The 16,684-nt window shown below is 41.8% G+C and overlaps 1 protein-coding gene across 1 annotated transcript in view; it reads left to right on the top strand.

Annotated features, from left to right (window-relative positions):
- DAPP1 (dual adaptor of phosphotyrosine and 3-phosphoinositides 1) overlaps positions 1–16,684 on the top strand; it is a 63,365-nt gene that overhangs the window by 34,381 nt on the left and 12,300 nt on the right. The window contains exon 4 of the mRNA XM_030865604.2: positions 1,626–1,756. Coding sequence (XP_030721464.1) covers positions 1,626–1,756 — 131 coding nt within the window. The remainder of the gene's footprint in view (positions 1–1,625; positions 1,757–16,684) is intronic.

Raw genomic sequence — 16,684 nt, 5'->3', positions numbered from 1 at the left:
CTGATATGACTGGATCTGTTCTCATGAAAGAATCACATTGACAAAAGGGAGTACAGACAAGGTGCATGAACAGTACTGGAGCTTCTCGTAACTGCAAGAGCCATTCTTCACTGCGTTCCCAGGGTTCCTGAGGTGAATTGGGTACAGAGAGATATCAGAAGGCACGGCTCTGGTTTTGCAGTCAGTCCATTGTATGTACTCAAGCCTCATAGAAAGGTTTTGCTTTGTTTGTAGGTTTATCGTTATTATTAAGGGCTTTTTAACTGCAGAGGAGGTATTTTCCTTTCCTCCTTGTCTCTTTCTTACTGCAATTCAAGGTCTATACTTTCTATGAGCTTTCTGTCACCCTGTCAAAGAAGGCTTCCCTGACCTGATATAAATACCGCCCTCCCCAAACCCTCTTTTCGCTCTCTGTTCCTTTACATTGCTCTGTTAGGGTTTTCATAACGATTCTCTCACTTGACATATTCTTTTGTTCAAATATTTTTCTGTCTCCCCTGCCATGAGAGCAGACGCTACATCTCCTTTGTCTGTTGCTGTATCTCCAGGGCCTAGACAAGTGCCTGGCACTTAGTAGAGCTCAGTAAATATTTGTTGAATGAATTACTGAATTCTTTGCATCTCCCCCAGTGTCTGGGTCTGCCCTATAAAAGACCCGAGTGAAATTTAAAAAGCAAGAAGCCATAGCAAAGGGAAGAAAACCCTTAACTTAGTCTTTTTGTAGTCAGTTTCTAATTTCTGACTGACTGATTGACTGGGGAAAGGGAAGGATGCAGAAGGGGGAAATATCAATGTTGAGCTGAAAGCGCTCAGCCCTCTGACTCGCCGAAGCCCCCAGTGCCTGGCGCCTGGGGGGACCCTTTTTCTGCCGGGACTCCCCTCCTCCAGATGGAAGTGAAGGTAATCACACAGGAGCCCCAGCCTATTTACTTCATGTTCACTAAAGAAAAGCAAAGATTTCATTTCCTCCAGTGTTTATTGGGTGGTAGGAGATACTACGGAAAATGCTACGAGTTCATGTTTTTCAGGTCCACTGATTTGTTGCAAGTTGTTCTGAAACCAGTGAGAAGTAGGGCAATGGAATAAATCCTCCTATACCCAGAGTATTTGATTTGTTTTGTTTGCATGGCTTTTGTAAAGCTCACCTGGAAAACCTCCAGTTACAGCTTTAAGGTCTAGAACCGTGTTGCCTCCCCTAGGAAAGAGTTTCTGAAGCATTCCATAGAAAGGTCCTTCTTATGCATGATCTTTTTGTCTCTGTGGTACTTCTTCTACCCTGCCACCAGTGACATCTCACCTAAAAAGCACAGTTACCACATAGGCTCCCAGCATGCTTGGTTCACGTGGCCAACGTTGGTCTCATCACCCCGTTCAGTTAAATGACTATGTTCATTGCTGGCTCTGTCCCAGCACGAGGAGGCCAGATATCGTCTCATCCCGCTATGTATCTCCAGCGACTGGCTTAAGTGCCTGGCATGTAGTTCGTACTAGATACATGTTGAGAACATGAGTAAGTGAATCCATGAAAAAACAAGAGACTTTACAATTCAGCCACAGTTATCCAGTTGTTAGCATTGGGACCTTATTTCTGGGGATTCTACTTATGGTTTTTTGTCTTCATTCAGGCACACTGATTGTTCTGAAACATCCCTATCCAAGAAAAGTGGAAGAACCATCCATTTATGAATCCGTCCGGGTTCACACAGCAATGCAGACGGGAAGAACAGAAAACGACCTCGTGCCCACTGCCCCTTCTGTAAGTGGCCGTCAATCTACCCACAGGGCTCACTGTCTAAAAGCGGTAACAGTTACACACTTTTAAAAATACATTTGTTCACATAAGAGTTCTAACTTGGGATATAAAAGCTGGAAAGTTTCGAAGGAAGGGAAAGGAAAGGTTCCTTCGAAAGGAAAGGTTCGAAGCCTATGACTCAGTTCATCCGGTCCAGGGTAAATTGTAAAAAATTACAATGCGATAGTGATAGGATTTTTTTTTTAACATCTTTATTGGAGTATAATTGCTTTACAATGGTGTGTTAGTTTCTGCTTTATAACAAAGTGAATCAGCTATACGTATACATATATCCCCATATCCCCTCCCTCTTGCATCTCCCTCCCACCTTCCTTATCCCACCCCTTTAGGTGGTCACAAAGCACCGAACTGATCTCCCTGTGTTATGCAGCTGCTTCCCACTAGCTATTTTACATTTGTTAGTGTATATATGTCCATGCCACTCTCTCACTTCGTCCCAGCTTACCCTTTGTCCCAGCTCCCCGTGCCCTCAAGACCATTCTCTACGTCTGTGTCTTTATTCCTGTCCTGACCCTAGGTTTTCATAACCACTTTTTTTTTTTTTGGACTCCATATATATGTGTTAGCATACATTATTTGTTTTTCTCTTTCTGACTTACTTCACTCTGTATGACAGACTCTAGGTCCATCCACCTCACTACAAATAACTCAGTTTTGTTTCTTTTATGGCTGAGTAATATTCCATTGTATATATGTGCCACATCTTCTTTATCCATTCATCTGTCAATGGACACTTAGGTTGCTTCCATGTCCTGGCTAATAGTAAATAGAGCTGCAATGAACATAGTGGTACATGACTCTTTTTGAATTATGGTTTTCTCAGGGTACATGCCCAGTAGTGCGATTGCTGGGTCATATGGTAGTTCTATTTTTAGTTTTCTAAGGAACCTCCATACTGTTCTCCATAGTGGCTGTATCAATTTACATTCCCACCAACAATGCAAGAGGGTTCCCTTTTCTCCACACCCTCTCCAGAATTTACTGTTTGTAGATTTTTTGATGATGGCCATTCTGACCGGTGTGAGGTGATACCTCATTGTAGGTTGTTTTTTTTTTTTTTCCTTTTTGCGGTACGCGGGCCTCTCACTGCCGCGGCCTCTCCCGCTGCGAAGCACAGGCTCCGGACGCACAGGCTCAGCGGCCATGGCTCACGGGCCCAGCCGCTCCACGGCATGTGGGATTCTCCCGGACCGGGGCATGAACCCGTGTCCCCTGCATCGGCAGGCGGACTCTCAACCACTGTGCCACCAGGGAAGCCCCCTCACTGCAGTTTTGATTTGCATTTCTCTAATGATTAATGATGTTGAGCATCCTTTCATGTGTTTGTTGGCAATCTGTATAACTTCTTTGGAGAAATGTCTATTTAGGTCTTCTGCCCATTTTGGGGTTGGGTTGTTTATTTTTTTGATACTGAGCTGCACGAGCTGCTTGTAAATTTTGGAGATTAATCCTTTGTCAGTTGCTTCATTTGCAAATATTTTCTCCCATTCTGAGGGCTGTCTTTTCATCTTGTTTATGGTTTCCTTTGTTGTGCAAAAGTTTTTAAGTTTCATTAGGTCCCGTTTGTTAATTTTTTTTTACTGGAGGTGGGTCAAAAAGGATGTTGCTGTGATTTATGTCATATCTTGCTGTGATTTATGTCATAGAGTGTTCTGCCTATGTTTTCCTCTAAGAGGTTTATAGTCTGGCCTTACATTTAGGTCTTTAATCCATTTTTTTTGTTGTTTTTTTTGCGGTACGCGGGCCTCTCACTGTTGTGGCCTTTCCCGTTGCGGAGCACAGGCTCCGGACGCGCAGGCTCAGTGGTCATGGGTCACGGGCCCAGCCGCTCCGCGGCATGTGGAATCTTCCTGGACCAGGGCACGAACCCGTGTCCCCCGCATCGGCAGGCGGACTCTCAACCACTGCGCCACAAGGGAAGCCAATAGGTCTTTAATCCATTTTGACTTTATTTTTGTGCATGGTGTTAGGGAGTGTTCTAATTTCATTCTTTTACATGTAGCTGTCCAGTTTTCCCAGCACCACTTATTGAAGAGGCTGTCTTTTCTCCATTGTATATTCTTGCCTCCTTTATCAAAGATAAGGTGACCATATGTGCGTGGGTTTATCTCTGGGCTTTCTATCCTGTTCCATTGATCTATCTTTCTGTTTTTGTGCCAGTACCATACTGTCTTGATTACTGTAACTTATAGTAGACTCTGAAGTCAGGGAGCCTGATTCCTGCAGCTCTGTTTTTCTTTCTCAAGGTTGCTTTGGCTATTCAGGGTCTCTTGTGTTTCCATATAAATTGTGAAATTTTTTGTTCTAATTCTGTGAAAAATGCCAGTGGTAGTTTGATAGGGATTGCATTGAATCTGTAGATTGCTTTGGGTAGTAGAGTCATTTCCACAATGTTGATTCTTCCAATCCAAGTATATGGTATATCTCTCCATCTGTTTGTATCATCTTTAATTTCTTTCAACAGTGTCTTATAATTTTCTGCATACAGGTCTTTTGTCTCCTTAGCTAGGTTTATTCCTAGGTATTTTATTCTTTTCGTTGCAGTGGTAAAAGGGACTGTTTCCTTAATTTCTCTTTCAGATTTTTCATCATTAGTATATAGGAGTGCCAGAGATTTCTGTGCATTAATTTTGTATCCTGCTACTTTACTGAAATCATTGATTAGCTCTAGTGGTTTCCTGGTAGCATCTTTAGGATTCTCTATATATAGTATCATGTCATCTGCAAACAGTGACAGCTTTACTTCTTCTTTTCTGATTTGGATTCCTTTTATTTCTTTTTCTACTCTGCTGTGGCTAAAACTTCCAAAACTCTGTTGAATAAGAGTGGTGAGAGTGGGAAACCTTGTCTTGTTCCTGATCTTACTGGAAATGGTTTCAGTTTTTCACCATTGAGAAAGATGTTGGTTGTGGGTTTGTCATATATGGCCTTTATTATGTTGAGGATAGTTCCCTCTATGCCTACTTTCTGCAGGATTTTTATCATAAATGGGTGTTGAATTTTGTCAAAAGCTTTCTCTGCATATATTGAGATGATCATATGGTTTTGTCCTTCAATTTGTTAATATGGTGTATCACATTGATTGATTTGTGTATATTGAAGAATCGTTGCATTCCTGGGATAAACCCCACTTGATCATGGTGTATGATCCTTTTAATGTGCTGTTGGATTCTGTTTGCTAGTATTTTGTTGAGGATTTTTGCATCTATGTTCATCAGTGATATTGGCCTGAAGTTTTCTTTCTTTCGACATCTTTGTCTGGTTTTGGTATCAGGGTGATGGTGGCCTCGTAGAATGAGTTTAGGAGTGTTCTTCCCTCTGCTATATTTTGTAAGAGTTTGAGAAGGATAAGTGTTACCTCTTCTCTAAATGTTTGATAGAATTCGCCTGAGAAGCCATCTGGTCCTAGGCTTTTGTTTGTAGGAAGATTTTAAATCACAGTTTCAATTTCAGTACTTGTGATTGGTTTGTTCATATTTGCTATTGCTTCCTGGTTCAGTCTTGGAAGGTTGTACTTTTCTAAGAGTTTTCCATTTCTTCCACGTTGTCCATTTTATTGGCATACAGTAGTAATCTCTCATGATCCTTTGTGTTTCTGCAGTTTCAGTTGTTACTTCTCCTTTTTCATTTCTAATTCTATTGATTTGAGTCTTCTCCCTTTTTTTCTTCATGAGTCTGGCTAGTGGTTTATCAATTTTGTTTATCTTCTCAAAGAACCAGCTTTTAGTTTTATTGATCTTTGCTGTTGTTTCCTTCATTTCTTTTTCATTTAGTTCTGATCTGATCTTTATGATTTCTTTCTTTCTGCTAACTGTGGGGTTTTTTTGTTCTTGTTTCTCTAATTGCTTTAGGTGTAAGGTTACATCGTTTATTTGAGATGTTTCTTGTTTCTTGAGGTAGGATTCTATTGCTATAAGCTTCCCTCTTAGAACTGCTCTTGCTGCATCCCATAGGTTTTGGGTTGTTGCGTTTTCATTGTCATTTGTTTCTAGGTATTTTTTGATTTCCTCTTTGATTTCTTCAGTGATCTCTTGGTTATTAAGTAGTGTACTGTTTAGCCTCCATGTGGTTGTATTTTTACACATTTTTTTCCTGTAACTGATGTCTAGTCTCTTAGCATTGTGATTGGAAAAGATACTTGATACGATTTCAATTTTCTTAAATTTACAAAGGTTTGATTTGTAACCCAAAATCTGATGTATCCTGGAGAATGTTCCATGAACACTTGAGAAGAATGTGTATTCTGTTGTTTTTGGATGGAATGTCCTCTAAATATCAATTAAGTCCATCTTGTTTAATGTATCATTTAAAGCTTGTTTTTCCTTATTTATTTTCATTTTGGATGATCTGTCCATTGGTGAAAGTGGGGTGTTAAAGTCCCTACTATGATTGTGTTATTGTCGATTTCCCCTCTTATGGCTGTTAACATTAGCCTTAAGTACTGAGGTACTCCTATGTTGGGTGCATAAATATTTACAATGGTTATATCTTCTTCTTGGATTGATCCCTTGATCATTATGTAGTGTCCTTCTTTGTCTCTTTTAATAGTCTTTATTTTAAAGTCTATTTTGTGTGACTTTATAAGAATAGCTACTCCAGCTTTCTTTTGATTTCCATTTGCATGTAATATCTTTTTCCATGCCCTCACTTTCAGTCTGTTTGAGTCCCTTGGTCTGAAGTGGGTCTCTTGCAGATAGCATATATATGGATCTTGTTTTTGTATCCATTCAGCCAGTGTATGTCTTTTGGTTGGAGCATTTAATCCATTTACATTTAAGGTAATTATTGATATGTATGTTTCTATTACCATTTTCTTAATTGTTTTGGGTTTGTTATTGTAGGTCCTTTCTTTCTCTTGTGTTTCCTGCCTGGAGAAGTTCCTTTAGCATTTGTTGTAAAGCTAGTTTGGTGGTGCTGAATTCTCTTAGCTTTTGCTTGTCTATAAAGGTTTTAATTTCTCTGTCGAATTTGAATGAAATCCTTGCTGGGTATAGTAATATTGGTTTTAGGTTTTCCCCTTTCATCCCTTTAAATATGTCCTGCCACTCCCTTCTGGCTTGCAGAGTTTCTGCTGAAAGATCAGCTGTTAACCTTATGGGGATTCCCTTGTGTGTTATTTATTGTTTTTCCCTTGCTGCTTTTAATATTTTTTCTTTGTATTTAATTTTTGATAGTTTGACTAATATGTATCTTGGCGTATTTCTCCTCATATTTATCCTGTATGGACTCTGTGCTTCCTAGACTTGATTGACTATTTCCTTCCCCATATTAGGGAAGTTTTCAACTATAATCTCTTCAAATATTTTCTCAGTTCCTTTCTTTTTCTCTTCTTCTTCTGGGACCCCTATAATTCGAATGTTGGTGCATTTAATGTTGTCCCAGAGGTCTCTGAGACTGTCCTCAATTCTTTTCATTCTTTTTTCTTTATTCTTCTCTGCAGTAGTTATTTGCACTATTTTATGTTCCAGGTCACTTATCCGTTCTTCTGCCTCAGTTATTCTGCTATTGAGTCCTTCTTGAGAATTTTTAATCTCATTTATTGTGTTGTTCATCATTGTTTGTTTGCTCTTTAGTTCTTCTAGGTCCTTGTTAAATGTTTCTTGCATTTTCTCCATTCTATTTCCAAGATTTTGGATCATCTTTACTATCATTACTCTGAATTCTTTTTCAGGTAGACTGCCTATTTCCTCTTCATTTGTTTGGTTTGGTGGGTTTTTATCTTGCTCCTTCATCTGCTGTGTGTTCCTGTGTCTTCTCATTTTGCTTAAGTTACTGTGTTTGGCATGTCCTTTTCGCAGGCTGCAGGTTCGTAGTTCCTGTTGTTTTTGGTGTCTGCCCCCAGTGGCTAAGATTGGTTCAGTTGGTTGTGTAGCCTTCCTGGTAGAGGGGATTGGTGCCTGTGTTCTGGTGGATGAGGCTGGATCTTGTCTTTCTGGTTGGCAGGTCCATGTCCGGTGGTGTGTTTTGGGGTATCTGTGACGTTTTTATGATTTTAGGCAGCCTCTCTGCTAATGGGTGGGGTTGTGTTCCTGTCTTGCTAGTTGTTTGGCATAGGGTGTCCAGCACTGTAGCTTGCTGGTCGCTGATTGGAGCTGGGTCTTGGCATTGAGATGGAGATCTCTGGGAGAGCTTTCATCATTTGATATTATGTGGACCTGGGAGGTCTATGGTGGACCAATGTCCTGAACTCCACTCTCCCACCTCAGAGGCACAGGCCTGACAACCGGCTGGAGCCCCAAGACCCTGTCAGCCACATGGCTCAGAAGAAAAGGGGTGAGAAAAAGAGATAAAGAAAGAAAAAACAATAAAATACAGTTATTAAAATAAAAAATAATTATTAAAAAGAAAAAAGAGAGAAGAGAGCAACCAAACAAAAAAACAAATGATAACAACGATAACACCAATGATAACAATGATAACACCAATGATAACAAGTGCTAAGAACTATACTAAAAAAACAAAAACAAAAAAACAGACAGACAGAACTCTAGGACAAATGGTGAAAGCAAAGCTATACAGACAAAATCACACACAGAAGCATACACATACACACTCACAAAAAGAGAAAAAAGGAAAAAAAAAATATATATATATGCTTGCTCCCCAAATCCCCAGCCTCAATTTGGGACGATTCGTTGTCTATTCAGGTATTCCACAGATGCAGGGTACATCAAGTTGATTGTGGAGCTCTAATCCGCTGCTCCTGAGGCTGCTGGGAGAGATTTCCCTTTCTCTTCTTTGTTCTCACAGCTCCCAGGGGCTCAGCTTTGGATTTGGCCCCGCCTCTGCGTGTAGGTCGCCGGAGGGCGTCTGTTCTTCGCTCAGACGGGACGGGGTTAAAGGAGCAGCTGATTCGGGGGCTCTGGCTCACTCAGGCCGGGGGGAGGGAGGGGCACGGAGTGCGGGGCGGGCCTGCGGCGTCAGAGGCCGGCGTGACGTTGCACCAGCCTGAGGCGCGCTGTGCGTTCTCCCGGGGGAGTTGTCCCTGGATCCCGGGACCCTGGCAGTGAGGGCTGCCCAGGCTCCCGGAATGGGGGTGTGGATAGTGACCTGTCCTCGCACCCAGGGTTCTTGTTGGTGGCAGCAGCAGCCTTAGCGTCTCATGCCCGTCTCTGGGGTCCGCGCTTTTAGCCGCGGCTCGCGCCCGCCTCTGGAGCTTGTTTAGGCGACGCTCTTAATCCCCTCTCCTCGCGCACCTGAAACAATGGTCTCTTGCCTCTTCGGCAGCTCCAGACCTTTCCCCGGACTCCCTCCCGGCTAGCCGTGGCGCACTAACCCCCTGCAGGCTGTGTTCACGCCGCCAACCCCAGTCCTCTCCCTCCGCTCCGACCGAAGCCCGAGTCTCAGCTCCCAGCCCTGCCCGCCCCAGCGGGTGAGCAGACAAGCCTCTCGGGCTGGTGAGTGCCGGTCGGCCCTGATCCTCTGTGCGGGAATCTCTCCGCTTTGCCCTCCGCACCCCTCTTGCTGCGCTCTCCTCCGTGGCTTTGAAGCTTCCCCCCTCCGCCACCCTCAGTCTCCGCCCGCGAAGGGGCTTCTAGTGCGTGGAAACCTTTCCTCCTTCACAGCTCCTTCCAACTGGTGCAGGTCCCGTCCCTATCCTTTTGTCTCTTGTTTATTCTTTTTTCTTTTGCCCTACCCAGGTACGTGGGGGAGTTTCTTGCCTTTTGGGAGGTCTGAGGTCTTCTGCCAGCGTTCAGTAGGTGTTCTGTAGAAGCTGTTCCACGTGTAGATGTATTTCTGATGTATTTGTGGGGAGGAAGGTGATCTCCACGTCTTACCTTTCACCATCTTGAAGGTCTCCCTTCAGTGATAGGATTTTAAAGACTTCGGAAATGGCGCTTAAATCCCGGCCTTACTTCACCAAAGAAGTTCGTGGTAGAATGGGCCAGAGATCTTTATGGTCACACAGTTGGCTAAACTGTTATTCTACAAATTTCTTAAATTAAGAATAGAAAAATCTTCTTTTACATTTCAATCTTCTATGGAAGAAAAAGATTCTCCACCTTGGCCGCAATCTCTCAGGATGTTATTTTTTCCTGGCCTTTTCTTCCTTCACTGAATGAAGGATACGGACAGAAGACACTTGCATTTCTTTGCAACGTGTGAGCCACTGTTCAGTTTCAGTGTAACTGGGACTTTCATTGTTCTCCTCAGTCCGTTTATGTTTGTTCTGGGAGCTGTGACCCTGCAAAGATTCTTCTCCAGCACACTTTTCCCTTCATCATGCGCAGCACTCCCCTATTCTTTCCCTCTTCCTCGTTGGCTACATGCTCTGGTATAAGACATCTGGATGTGTGCCGATGATAAAGGGGACAACACCCAAATGAAATCTCAAGACCTAGTTCTAGACAGCAACCATGATGCTTGAAGATGTTCAGTTACAAATTACGTTAAAACACGCGTGACCTTTTTGTCTTTGCGGTACTTTCTCAACCCCGCCAGCAGAGACATCTCTCCTAAGAAGTAGACTTACCATGTGACCTCCCTGCTTAACATCCTTCGGTGGTGCCCACTGTCTTCATCCTCCTGGAACCTGCTCACCCCTCTGGCCTGACCTCATGCTCCTCCTACACTCACGCTATGGACCCCACCTCTCTCCAAAACTGTTCTCCTCTTCCCCTCCCTGCATCAGAAATGCTGCCAACACTGCTACTGTCCCCTCATCCTTACAGACTTGCATCTGGGATCAGCCTCTTCCAGGAAGCCTTCTTGGATCCCTCTTAGCTTCCTCTAAAATGCCCCTCCTCTGTGCACCCTGGGCTCACCTTTATCCTGGAATCATCATACTAGGGGCTGACTACCTGCACGCTGTCTGCCCTCTCCAGGAGCCTGACACTTCCCGGGACAGGAATCATCGCCTGTCTTCATAGCTTTATAGCCTAGCCAGGTTCACGACATATTACATTGTTACTATGCTACATCTACTCAAAAATAAAAATTCTGGAAATGGGTTGAGAAAGATGTTTTAGCTTTGTTAGAGTTAGAAGGGCAAGTATAAGACCTCAGAACTAGAGAAATTTAGGAAAGCAAGACAATAAATAGTCTCACGTCAAAACAGACCAAAGAACACATTAAGATCTACCCTCTAACCAATTCTTTGTTTTCCCGTCGACGGGACCCTTCCTAACCTTCCTCTTTACGATCCTTACCCCACCCCCGATCACTTTAACAGCGTTTTCATTTGTACTCTCAGTTAAAGTTTACATTCTCATCTGTTACCTTCCCCTAAAGATCTCCACTCAAGGTCAATCGAACCATACCCTACTACGTGCATCATTTTTCAACAGTAAAATGCAGATGAGACCTAATTTGTGGAGCTGGTGTAAGCATGAAACACAGCATACTTAGGTAGATACAGCCCTCTTGAGATCAAATTCTGCAAGCCTTATTGCTTACCTTCTTTGCTCGCTCCAGGTATCAGATGGATTCACCTGCCCAAGTATTCAAATATGAATATACACAAAAGGTTCTGTATAATGGAGTTTTTAAAACAGTGATGAGTGGATAGTTGAAAATGTCTGCACTCACACTGTATAATGAGAGGTCCATGAATTTATTGTGTATTGATATAGACAGCAAACTATAAAGGTTTTCTAGTGGATTTTGCAGTCACACTATTCCTCACTAAGGAATGATTGATAACTGGACCAGCCTGCTGGGGAACCAGTTCTAGTCTGATTAGAAGCTCTTGTCCCTTGCTGAGCACAAGAGTTCACAGCCTTGATTGATTACTCCCATGCACATATGATACTGCCCCTCCACCCCAACCTGAGAGCTCCTTTGGGGATGGGGTTCTTGCACAAGCTCTGGCAGTGGAGGAAGAGGATTAAGTGCTATTTACAGGAAAAAGAACTTGCTTGAAGTGAAAATGAAACTAGGTGTCTTATTGCCCAGAAATGTAGATGTTTCTGCAAAACTGTTTACCATTCTTTGGCAACCACATTTGGGGAAATTACAATTTATATATTTTATACACAACATAGGATCGGGCTTCTGAGATAGGATGAAATTTAACTGATTCATTTATTTAACAAACTTTTTTAAAAGTGCCTACAGTGCACCCAGGACTGTTTTAAGCACTGGAGAGTTGGGAATAAATTAGGCAAAGGTTCTGCCCTCACTGAGCTCACACTGTAGTAGGGGGAACACAGACAATCATCAACAGAATATTATAAACCCAGATACTAATAGGTCATAAAAAGAAAAAGTAGGATAAGGGTAGGAGAGGGAAGCAAGGGAGGCCTCTAGGAGGAGGTGACATTAGAGCAGAGGCTTCACAGAAGGGAAGGAATGACTCAGGTCAGGATGTAGAAGAGCGTTGCAGGCAGAGATCAGGACAAAAGCCTCGAGGTGGGAACTAAATTGAGGCCGTTTAAAGACTAGTAAGAAGATCTAGCAACTGGCATGGAGTGAGCTAGAGGGAAAGTGGTAGGAGATGAGATTATTGGGGTGATGAGGGGTCAGATCATGTAGCCAATGGAGTTCTCAAAGCGCAGTGCCACCCAGCTGAGTGTTTGGAAATTTATGAGCATTTCAGTTGTCACATGCTCTGGAGCACTGCCAACATTAGTGGGTGTCTGGAGCTGTGAAGGGTCTGGGACTTTACCCTTCTTGCCAGTTAACAAGTTCACCTGCCACAGTTTCACAGATGTTGAAAGACACAAAAGGCTTCTGCATGTCTGTCTTTTCCTCTGAAGGGAGCGCTATTTCTACCTTTTCAGGCTGTCTGCTATACAAATATGCTTTAAAAATTGGTGTGGGACAAAGGGCTATCGGTGCCTTGCTCGTAAGACATGGAGAAACACAAGAGACCCCTGGAGAATTGTCCAACAATGGGCAGGGGTCATGGAGGCTAAATATCCCACAACACATGATGAAGAATTACCCAAAATGCTAATTGTCCTTTCCTTACACAACACGAAAGGTCTTGTAGGATAAAGTAGAGAATTAATTTTTTTTCTAAGCGTTGATAAAATAAATCATGGGAGTTTGAGTTACAAAATTTGTTTAAGTTTTAAAATTTTTAAAAAGATAATTTTCACTACTAAGTTGAAAATGGAGTCGGGGAAAAGTTGGAGGCAAGGAGACCAGTTAGGAGGCTGTGACAACCGTCCCGGTGAGAGACCGTGGTAGTTGAAACCAGAGAGGGGAATAAGAATAGTAGTTAGAACAGGAGGAAGCCATGAAGCCTGGTCAGCTTCACGATGTGTTTCAAATGTAGAAGAAACAAGACTTACTGATGGATTGAATGTAGTGTGTGAAGGAAAGAGCAACGGAGTAAATACTGCTGTTTACTGAGATGGCTGAGATTGCGGAGGAATGGGGGATGGGAAAGAGGTGTAGTTTTGGACCTGGGGACTGCAAACCACCAGTTAGTTTTGTTAGTAGAGTTTACGGGAGGTAATATACGTCAAGTGCTTGACATAGACCAGAGCCTATCTCAAACGTTAGCTCATTAGCTTCCTTAGCTTCCCTTTTGTGGTATTTGACATTTTTAAGAACTCTCTTCCTCTAAAAATTCTGTTTCCTTTGCTCCTGCAACCTCTTTCTGTCTTTATTATGTTATCTTTTCAGCACATTTTACAGTTCCTCCTCTTAGACACCTCCCTTGCATGCTGGCCTTTCCAGTATTCTGTCTTTGAACCTCTTCTCACAGTTTTGGTGTCTATCCTAGTCTTTTTCTTGAATAAATATATATATTTTGTTAACTGCACAAAGTCATGTTTGGTTTTGTCCATTTAAACATTATCACCCAATCCTATTCTAAAAGACAAATGCTCATTAAAAACAAACAAAAATAAAAACTCACAACCTTAATAACCTAGAAGATTTGTCATTTAAAGAAGGTTTAAAAGGAAAAAAAGGGGGTGGCAGAAGAGAGGTTTTCTTACAAGCTTTTCAGCAAGTGTCACATTTTCTCCTTAAATGGGAAGGATTTCAAAACAAAGGTGAAATGGCTTAAATAGAAGTATTCATAAAAAGGAACTTTACAGAATTATCAACAATATTAAGACAACATTGACTAACCAGTTTCATTATGGCGTCTTCCCCCACTCTTCATTGTAGAGTTATAATATGCTTGTTTAATTAATTATATATTGTGAACATCTTCCACGTCACTACATAGTCTTCTAAAACATCATTAAAACAAATTCCTTAACATTTCATTATTTGGATATATCATAATTTATTTTGTTAATTCTCTATTATATTTTACATGCTATTTTTTTATTTTCAATAACTGCAAAGTTATAGAAAAATTGAAAGAACAATATAAAGAAAGTAAATTGCCTGCATGATGCCATCACCCCAGTACTTCAGCGTGTATTCCCTACACACAAGGAGACATTTGCCTCATGACCACACGGAGCCATTCAAATGAGGAAACTCACATTGATACAGCACCATGGTCCCATCCACAGATCTCATTTAGGCGTCACCAGTTTTCCCAGTAAGGCCCTTTAGAGCAAAAGGATCCAATCCAAGATCACAAGTTGCTTTTATTTGTCCTGCCTCTTGAGTATTCTTCACTCTGGAACGCTTCCTCAGTTTTTCCTTGATATTGTGACTTTGACACTTCTGAATATTAAAGGCTAATTATTTTGAGAACTGTTCCCCAACTTTAACTTATCAGCTGTAACCTTGTGATTAGATTCGGGTTTTGCATTTCTTGGTAGAAATACCACGAAAGTGATGCTCTGCATGTCTCACTGCATCCTGTCAAGTGGAACACGATTTCAGTTTGTCTTATTCCAGTGTGTTTGATGACTTGATTAATCGGTGTCTGCCAGGTTTCTTCACTCTGAAGTCACCTTATTCCCTTTGTCATTAATAAATATTTTGGGGGGAGATTATTTGAGACTAAGTAGGTATCCTGTTCCTCATTAAACTTGCATCCACCAATTTTATCATCCATTGATGTTTCTTGGCTGCTTTAATTATTACTGTGATTGTTGCCAAGTGGTGATTCTGTGGTTGTCTTATTTCTTTTACATTTATTGACTGTCATTCTACTGAAAAGAAAAGCTTTTTATTCTTTGAATTTATCCAATTGTTTTTATATTATGGGTTCTAATCATGACTATTATTATTTATTTTCATCCCTCAAATTTCCCCAGTTTTGGCCAGTAAGAGCTATTTCCACATGACTTTTTGTATCCATACAACCTCATAATTCTTTGAGAATTTTCTTAATTTCTGGTACAGCAAAGTGTTCCAGGCTTATCTTGTACTTTTCTTGTATCCAGCTCTACAATTAGCTATTTCTGGAGAGTAGTACTTTAGAAATCCAGATCTGGTTGCTACAATTGCATTATTAGCAGAATGTCACTCTCCCAGCCCACTCTGCGAACAGAGCTAGGGAAAATATGTATGTCTATACATGTGTACACTTACCTATATTGCTGTCTGTATTTCTTTCTAGTTCTATCTGTCTAAATTTCTATCTATCTATCTATTTATCTATCTATCTATCATCTAACCATGGGTTTGCACCCATACCGCCAATCCTACTCCAGTTCCACAAGACTTTTTTTTTTTTTTTTGCGGTACGCAGGCCTCTCACCGCTGTGGCCTCCCCCGTTGCGGAGCACAGGCTCCGGACACGCAGGCTCAGTGGCTATGGCTCACGGGCCCAGCCGCTCCGCGGCATGTGGGATCTTCCCGGACCGGGGCATGAACCCGTGGCCCCTGTATCGGCAGGCGGACTCTCAATCACTGCGCCACCAGGGAAGCCCCACAAGGCTTATTTTAATTTCTTCACTTTTCATAGTTGTAAGTCTCTTTCCCCACAGTGAGGAACATGGATTCCATTATCTTCAATACATTCACTTACTTGTTGATCAGTCAAATGTAATCAACCTCCAATTGCAGCCAGGCAGGAACCCCACTGCCTGTCTACTTTCACTCCCTCCCCTACCGCAGATGCCCACATAGCCTGACTTGGCTCTGAAACTGTGCCCTGGCCGGCACCTCCACGCATCTGGGGTGGAAGCCCTCCTCACCCTGCCAGGCTTCAACGCCTGTCACCGAGCTGCCACCCCACCATTGTCCCCACAGATGCCCTCTGTTCCCTGATTTGACTCCACCCTGTGCTAAGGTGCACCAGTGCCCTGCACACACTCACACTAATGCCTGCCTTGCTTCATCCCACCTGATGGTTTTGGACTAAATTTAGGGCAGGTAGGGAGGCAGGTAGAAAGAAGCGTAGGCAGGCTAATGCTTTATTTTTTAAATATTTAGGTTGTTTCCAATTTGGGGCTATTATAAACATCTTTCTTATTACAGATCATATATTTTTAAAAACATAAATCTGCTGTATAGTTGTTTCCTTTCTTACCTCCTGAGGCCATGAATAAAGTTGGTATTCTCAGCTTCTTTCCCTGCAAACTTCTATTTATCTATCAAAACCTTAGAAAGATACTAGACTTATAATATATTGTTTGGATGGAGGTAAGATGGAGTGAATAGCATATCCCTTAGTAAGATTTTAGTAAATAATTCTATCAGACTCTTCTATGAAACAATTTACCCTTAATTATTTTGCCTCTGCAGACTCAATTATCCAAAATGTTAACTTTTTTCTATTTCCATAATATAATACCCAAACTCAATTCAGTCAGTTCAATTTTGTTTAGTGTCAAAATAAATCAAGCTGATTATTTGATATCAAATTCTCCAATATTATTTAGCATTATTTAAATGAACGCCTGGGAAGTTCATCCTTACTTAAATGCCATAGAACTGTAGAGGAAGTGGTCATATATTATTTCTAGTTTTCACTCTCTTTGTTGCTCCTCTTTTTATTTGGTAGGGAGAATTCCCCTCAGGGAAACTCCCAGGAAAAAAACATTGACATCAACAAGTCATTTC

Source organism: Globicephala melas, chromosome 5, assembly GCF_963455315.2.
Source record: "Globicephala melas chromosome 5, mGloMel1.2, whole genome shotgun sequence".
Classification (NCBI taxonomy): Eukaryota; Metazoa; Chordata; class Mammalia; order Artiodactyla; family Delphinidae; genus Globicephala; species Globicephala melas.
This window is presented reverse-complemented; position numbering and strand designations above follow the sequence as displayed.